The sequence below is a fragment of the Arachis ipaensis genome, chromosome B4, assembly GCF_059453495.1.
Source record: "Arachis ipaensis isolate K30076 ecotype BB chromosome B4, ASM5945349v1, whole genome shotgun sequence".
In the NCBI taxonomy this organism is placed as follows: domain Eukaryota; kingdom Viridiplantae; phylum Streptophyta; class Magnoliopsida; order Fabales; family Fabaceae; genus Arachis; species Arachis ipaensis.
Window position 1 is genome coordinate 132,343,552 of NC_142439.1, and position 7,708 is coordinate 132,351,259.

Here is a 7,708-nt window from a genome sequence, read left to right on the forward strand (position 1 = left end):
AAAGTGTTTCTAAGGTAAGAATATATTACTGATTTGGAAAAGGAATAATAATAAATAATAAAAAAATTGGAAGTGAAATATTTGATATAAGAAATGTAGAAACAAGATAGCATAGTGAATCATGCATATGGTGCTGATGAAAGTTCACAAAGACCATAACTTGAGACTTGAGAGGGAAATGCTATTGGTGAAGAGTGAAGATGTTTTTTTTTAGTAAAGAAAAATTCCAACAAAAAAAAAATTATTATGTGCAATGCACAAGTTCTTTATAAATTTAGTAAAAAAATTTACTCTTTATCCAATTTTACTTTTCACTTAACAAATTTTCAACTTGAAAATGCATAAGGTTGAATCCAAAACTATCTAACGAGACTGATATGCATAAACAGGTGTATATATATGTGCAACTCAAGATCACAAGATGTTATTTAACCCCTTCATTTCTACAATATTGACTAAGATGATAATTTAGACATAAAAACACATGATCATGATTCAATTCTTGCTTTAGCATCTACCATTTTCCTCACCAATCTTGTCCTCAAAACCTGCCATGGACAAAGATTCTACCTCCTCCTTCATTCTCTCAATCTTTTCCTTCACTCCAGCAGCATCCAAAGCAGCGAGGATTCGCTCTTTTATGCCGGCTTCCATCTTCTCAACATCCTTAGAATCCAAGCCTTGTGCTATCATATTCTCCAGTTCCTTAATTTGATCCTTAAGGCCTTCTTCTGCATTCACCACCCTATCAATTTCACCAATGATCTCATTGTTCAACTCTACAATCTTCTGTTTTATATCTGCTGGTGGAGTTTCAACATTCTTCTTCATCACTCCAACAATTTCCAAGTTAGCTGACTTCAAAACCTCTTCCAACTCTCTCTGAACTTCCATTGCTTTCTCTACCAATTCATGATCCGGCATCCTTTCCTGAGCATCCATCAGGCTTGCAATCTTCGCCTTGGTATCGGCCGAGAGTTTCTCGTTGAGCTCGTTTCTTAGTTTCTCTTGTTTTACTTTCATCTCTATGAAACTATTTATAGTGTCTAGCTTCTTAAGCTTCTGTTTTAGTCCTAGATATGCTCCCGGCTGCGCCATCTTCATATTTATCTCTTCCATGATTCTGTCCACTTTTTCCTCCATGTTAGTACTAAGAGGTTGGTTTGAGTTCTTAGATAACTCCATTCTTACTGATTGAACTTTCTCTGCTAGCCCCATTGAAATGATTGCTTTGGTGATCTCCTCATCTACTTCTTTTACAAGCTTCTGAATCGATTCATTCGTGATAGGATCAGTTGGTCCCTTTGATTCTAAAATTTGCTTTCTCAGAGTTTGGAGCTCTGACTCGATATCAGTAAGAGTGGACGAGTTTACATCGGACGGCTTCATGTTTCTCTTCCTCTCTGGCTCCACAGGTATGCCTTCTTGGAATCCTCCAATCGACCGGAACTTGAGATGTCTATGGCGAAACAACTCTTCTTCATTCATTTTGGTCAGCTCCTATTGTAAAAGATTTCAATGTTTGCATAATTGGTAGATAAGAACAACAAAAACAACCAAATCTTTTCCACTAGATCAAATGAGCAAATACAAAGAGTCATAGCTTAGGCATTAGCCCTTCTTTGGTAACTGTCTCGAGACAGAAATATAGAGATACCATGAGACACAAATCTATTTAGAGAAAATGAATAATTCGAAAACAAACATGTCTTTGTCCTATGACAAAATTTGCACATTTTTCTGTATATCTTGTTTTGAGACAGTTTCCATGCACAACCTTAATTCCACAAATTTTCTTTATGATTTCTTGATTTAGAAGAAAATGCAATCACATGTTCACAAAGATGAGATTAGTTTTATTAATTACCTCCATGGCCTGAGTGAGTGTAAGCTTAATTTGCTGAGAAGTCCAAGTAGGATCAACATGTGCACCACCTAATGGTTCCTATATGAAGATCATAGTACTAACATCATTTCAAAACTCAAAACACAAAGAAGGTCATGAGACAAAATCTCTAGCAGGGATTTTCAATTTGCTTACAGGAATAACACCATCAGCAATTCCAAGTCTATAATGTTCTTGAGCTGTAATTCTTAGCTTTTCAGCAGCCTATACAAAACTAACTAAAGTCACTACAAAATTGCTCAAATGTTCAAAGTAAGCCAAAAATCAGAACTGATTTAAATTGATTACCTTAGGAGCAGCTTTGGAAGACTTCCACAATATTGCAGCACAAGCTTCAGGGCTAGATGATAGAAGTTCATCAACAAACAATAGAAAATATTCAATATATATGTGATTTTTTTTTTCAAAAAGAAGGGGAAATTAATATAATTACCTTGCTACATAAAAGGCAGAATTCTCAAGCATGAACAATTTATTGGCACAAGCAATGGCAAGTGCCCCACCTGAACCACCTTCGCCGGTTACAACTGTTAGTATAGGTACCTTGAGACCAAACATTGTCCTCAAATTATGGGCTATTGCTTCACCCTGCACAAGCATATGTACATTAATCAATGTGAAGTAAATTAAACTATGTACTAATAGTCCAATTCCCAAGGTTAATGGAAAAGAAAATGAATGTGCACACACACACTTGACCAAGTTCCTCAGACTTTAGATCAGCATAGGCACCAGGAGTGTCCACAAATGTAATTATAGGGAATTTATGGTGATCTGCATATTTCATCATGCGCAAAGCTTTCCGGTAACTGTTTCGAAAACAACAATCGTGAAGGCTGATTAATCTTCAAAACAAAGAGGATATATTACACTGAACTTCCCGTGATTAAGCGATATATCCACTAATCTTGGAGGAGGTCATAGAATGACTTAAATTTTCATAAAACATCATTGTTTAAATTCTTAGTTTTATTTTTATAACTATTTGGTGTAGAGTGTAATCAATTGAAAGATGAAGCATACCCATGAGGAGTTGGCATTGCAAAGTTTCGAGTAATATTTTCCTTTGTGTTCCTACCTTTCTGATGGCCTATGAACATGTAACTTTTACCATCCATAGTCCCTAAACCAGTCACAATAGCTGGATCATCATAGCCTGCTCGATCGCCATGAAGCTCTACCCACTAAAAGGTTCCAAAATTAACATAGAAAATATTAAGTGGGAAATTTTCTATAAAAGTAAGAAAAGAAATTGAAAACAGAAACCAAACAAGCCTCTGATATACCTTCTCTGTGATGTTAAGTATATGATCAAGAACTGTTGGCCTATTTGGATGTCGCGCAATCATCAACCGTTGGAATGGTGTTAAGTGTGTGTATAGATCTTTCAAAGCCTGTTTTCAACTTAAAAGAAATTTGGAATTAGGACAATCTTGAAGTTGTGTCAATATATGAAATTCCTTGTGTTAGAAGTTTCACTACTAACAAACAAGGAACTTACAGAAAGATATTCTGCCGATAAGTTATTTATCGACAGATATACCGATGAAATTTGGCCATTGGTTTTGTCCCTAGTATAGTATGAGCTGCATAGTTTGCAGCACCAAGATCTATGCTAGGTCTGTCTTCAGTAAATTTAACTAAATTACCCATATCAATGAAATTTGACAAAGAAAGCTAAATACTCTGCTGAATAAGGTAATGTTTTTTATTGCATATATCATAAGTCCATGATACTTTTGATGTTGGTTTCAGTTACTGCATTCCTCATAACATTCAATTTTAAATTGAAATCAATTGAAGCTGAAGAAATACAAGAAGGTACCAAAGTCATCATTAAACCCTAAGACATCTCATGCAAATATCTAATAATCTAACAACATAACAAAACATGTTTCCATTTACCTGTTGATATTTGCTCTCCAGAGCCTCAATTTGATTGCTGAAGTCTAAGCCGGTGTCATCTGCCATACTACGTACCTGTCATGAATATTCGACAAAGTTTTTAAGCGTAAACCTGCATGATACAAATAATTCATCAAATTATATTGCTCTACTAAAAATGAGATCTTCTTTCCTTAATTATTACCTCTATAATCTTTTTCTCTAGATCAACAAGTGGTTTCTCAAAATCAAGTGTGACAGGTTTAGGTTTCTCAGCCAGAGGCTTAAAGTGAGAAAGGTAAGTCAAGTATCCACTACTGATATTTGGATCCATCTTATCAGGCCATGGATAATCATGCTTCTTTCCCTTTCTAATCTTTGCAGCTACATTGAACCTTTGCCACTTACCATTGTTATTAGGATTAGTATTAGTATTATTCCTTGAACTAGTTAAATATTTTGGCCAAATGCAAATTGCCCTTGAGCCTCCAAGAAAATCTTTTCCAACACATTGATTTGCTGACTCAATTCCATGTTCTTCAATAATCAATCTTCCATCCATATAATAATTCCCTCTTGTGAGTGACATGGTATTCATCTTCAATAGCTCAGTTTCTTGTTCATATACAGGCACATGCAAACTAACATTGAAAGAAGAAAAATGAAAGTGAGAAAGAGATTAAAAAGGAAAAAATTAGAAAAAAAAAGAGGAATGCAGATTACCTTTTCCATTACACAAATTACTTCCTTTATACTATTTTTTTCTCCTCAAGCCTTCTCAGTAGCAAAACAAGAAAATATGAAGTGTGTTTAGAATACAATTATAGGCCAACTTCCATTATTTGTCTAAAGCTCTAAGCACGTGAATACCTTGGAAAATTTGAAGGGTTGTGAGTTATGAGAGAGATTCAAGAAGAGATGATATTAATTGATCACTGATGAATTGTGTTAGGATAAAAGAAACTGTGTGTGGATTCTGAATTTCTGATAGATGGTGGTGTTTCCAACTAAGTTGGATGGTTAGGGAGAAGAAAAAGGTTGTGATTGGAGAGTGCGTTACACGTGTTGTGAAATGCTAAAATTACAAGTAAATCCTTACAATTGAGGATAGTGTACACATCATCACAAATATGGATAACTGATCACACCCATCACTCAACAAAGGGTCCCACTATCATGCACATGTGCTTTTTTTCATTTCTCAAATTTTATTTTCATCTCATTTCTCTTTTAAAAATTGAGGAAATATCAAATCAGAATCCGAAAAATTCTGACGCTGATAAAATGGTACTTGATTTTTGTTATTGACAAAATGATCTCCAAAAAATTTTAAAATTTGACAAAAGCGACCAACTACCAATTGAATTACCTAAAATTAATGTTTAAAGGTGACGTATCAGTTAATAATTATAATAATTACAAAATTTACTCACTTTTAATTTTTATAATTTTAAAAACACCCCAATTTCAATTTTTTAAAAACTCTAATCCTCTTTTTTTTCCCCTAAAACTCTTATCTCTTTTTCTAAATCATCATCATTTTCTAAAACCGTAATCTCCTTTTTTCTTCTTCTTTTTCCTCTCAATGATGCCATTTTTGGGAATCAGGTAGTGATTAACAAGGCTCTAGTTATAATTGTGGTGATGGTGGTGGTGATAGCGGCAGAAGATGTGAGATCTGCTGTAGAGGTATCACATGGAAGATCCTGTGTTCTTAAGATGATGATTCAGTTTGCGATTGGGAAGGTGTGAGAAGAGGGAAAATGGACGGCGGAGATTCGCGATCCAAGGAAAGGTGTTTGCATTTGGCTTGGAACCTTCAACACCACCAAAGAAGCTGCCATGGCCTATGACAGAGAAGCTCATAAAATTTCCGGAAAGAAAGCTAAAGTGAACTTTCCCAACGAGGATGACGAGCACTCCATTCAACAATCTCGTAACATTATTCCAAACATTCTTCCTCCTCCCATTTGAAGATTGAGTAATCATCCTCCTTTGTATCAATATGGTGATACCAACAACAACAACAACATGAACAACCAGGTAACACTCTGAACCTCAACTTAGAGTTTGGTTACGATCTGAATCATGGAGGAACTATTGGTGTTGGTGGTGCCATCAATGCAGATCCATTTGTGAGTTGTGTTGATGATAATTCTGAGTATGAGTCTGGTTCTGGTTTGTCATCGGAGGTGGCAGGTGGATCAAGTGGTGATCAACAACATCAAGAAAAGAAGAAGAGCTACGAAGTGGAGAAGCTTTTGGAAGAGCTAATGGCATATGAGAAAAAAAATGAGAAATGAAAAAGGGATTGAGTCTTGAGAAGAAAGAATTGAGTATTAGAGAAGCATCTTTGGTTAGAAGAGTAAGAGGAAGGAAGAAGGTAAAGGCAGCAACCAATGAAAATGAAGAGGATTTAATTGGAAAAGAAAATTGGTGGATGATGATGAGGAAGGGGAAGAGATGAGAGTTTCAGAAGAAAAAGGATTAGGGTTTTTAAAAAATTGAAATTGGGGTGTTTTTAAAATTATAAAAATTAAAATTGAGTAAATTTTGTAATTATTATAATTGTTAACTGACATGTCACCTTTAAATTTTAACTCCAGGTAACTCAATTAACAGTTGTTCGTTTTCGTCAAATTTTAAAATCTTTCGAAAAATATTTTGTCAATAACAAAGATCAAATACAATTTTGTCAGCGTCAGAATCTTTCGAATACCGATTTGATATTTACCTCTTTAAAAATATTATAGAATTATCAAAATTCATTATTTTTTTACTATTAGTTAATTATTAATATGAGTTTCAATATGTCAGTTTAATTATCAAAGTTTGATAATTTTCATTTTTTGCAAAGTAATTTTCATTTTTTGCAAACACAAAAACTTAAATTTTTTTTTCTAAAATTCACAATTGGCAAAAATTGAAACTTTTTTAAAAGAGGGATCGTACCTGTTTTTCCAGGCATGATCGGAGCCAACCTATACTTTCTTTTTAAGAGAACAAGAAAGGGGGATCATACTTGTTTTTTCAGGCATGTTCAGAGCCAACCTACTAGATTCTTATTTCTAAGAGTCTTATTTCTAGGCATTTTGAAATAATCTTTGTTACTAGTTACCACTTTTTCTCTCTTTCCACCACTCTCAATCCTAATTTTTCTTCTTTTATATTCTGATACCTTCTCTTCTTTCGTAAACGGACATAGCCATTTTTTGGCTGTTTTTTATGACACAACCATTTGCAATTAGAAGCGGCTAAAACAACTATTCTCCCTATCGGTGGTTTTTATTAGGTGTATTTTCTTGTATTCTCTTATTTGAATTCAATAAATCTTGTTTAAAATTTAGTTTAAAATATACTTAATTTATAGATACAATATTTTTTTACCTTAATATTATATTTAGATAATTAATAAAGGTAATTAAGATGATACTAAACTATAAACTTATAATTTCAATTTCTCAAACTAACATTTGTTTATAAAATTCTTTCATATCATTTGTTTTACCTTGATTAGCTTTTTTTGAAACGTGTTATAGGTATAAAACTATGTTAATTCTTTTGGCTAGTAGAAATTTTGGCTTAACACCACTATCCTGACATTAGACATTTTTAAGTAAAACAAGATTGTTTGTTTATTTTATCTATTGTCTTTAATTAAGTTTATAAACAAGAATGTTTACATTGCATAGTTTTGATATTATGTTATTGTATTATTTTAGTCCTACTTGAGAAGATGTTCTCAAGAACATCAGAAAACTTCCAGGAAGAAATCTTGCTTACTACGTCTCACAAACTCAAGCATTTTTTATGTTGGAAATTTTCAAGGATACCTCTCAATCTTGCAATTGGAGTTTCGAAGGTCAGAATATATTTATTAAATGTATAACTTATATATTAATTAGAGCAAGTAAATAT

The 7,708-nt window shown here is 33.4% G+C and overlaps 1 protein-coding gene and 1 pseudogene across 1 annotated transcript; one reads left to right on the forward strand and one right to left on the reverse strand.

The window, feature by feature from the left end:
- Window positions 1–378: 378 nt before the first annotated feature.
- Window positions 379–4,799, reverse strand: LOC107634979 (acetyl-coenzyme A carboxylase carboxyl transferase subunit alpha, chloroplastic). The gene is made up of 11 exons (XM_016338322.3): window positions 4,514–4,799; window positions 3,996–4,431; window positions 3,812–3,886; window positions 3,193–3,300; window positions 2,930–3,090; window positions 2,601–2,715; window positions 2,340–2,494; window positions 2,195–2,246; window positions 2,042–2,110; window positions 1,868–1,945; window positions 379–1,500 (listed from the first exon to the last, which is right to left on the reverse strand). The coding sequence occupies exons 2-11, from the start codon at window positions 4,386–4,388 to the stop codon at window positions 508–510; spliced, it is 2,199 nt and encodes a 732-aa protein (XP_016193808.1). The 5' UTR covers window positions 4,389–4,431; window positions 4,514–4,799; the 3' UTR covers window positions 379–507.
- Window positions 4,800–5,434: 635 nt separating this feature from the next.
- Window positions 5,435–6,093, forward strand: LOC107637083 (uncharacterized; annotated as a pseudogene).
- Window positions 6,094–7,708: the final 1,615 nt, after the last annotated feature.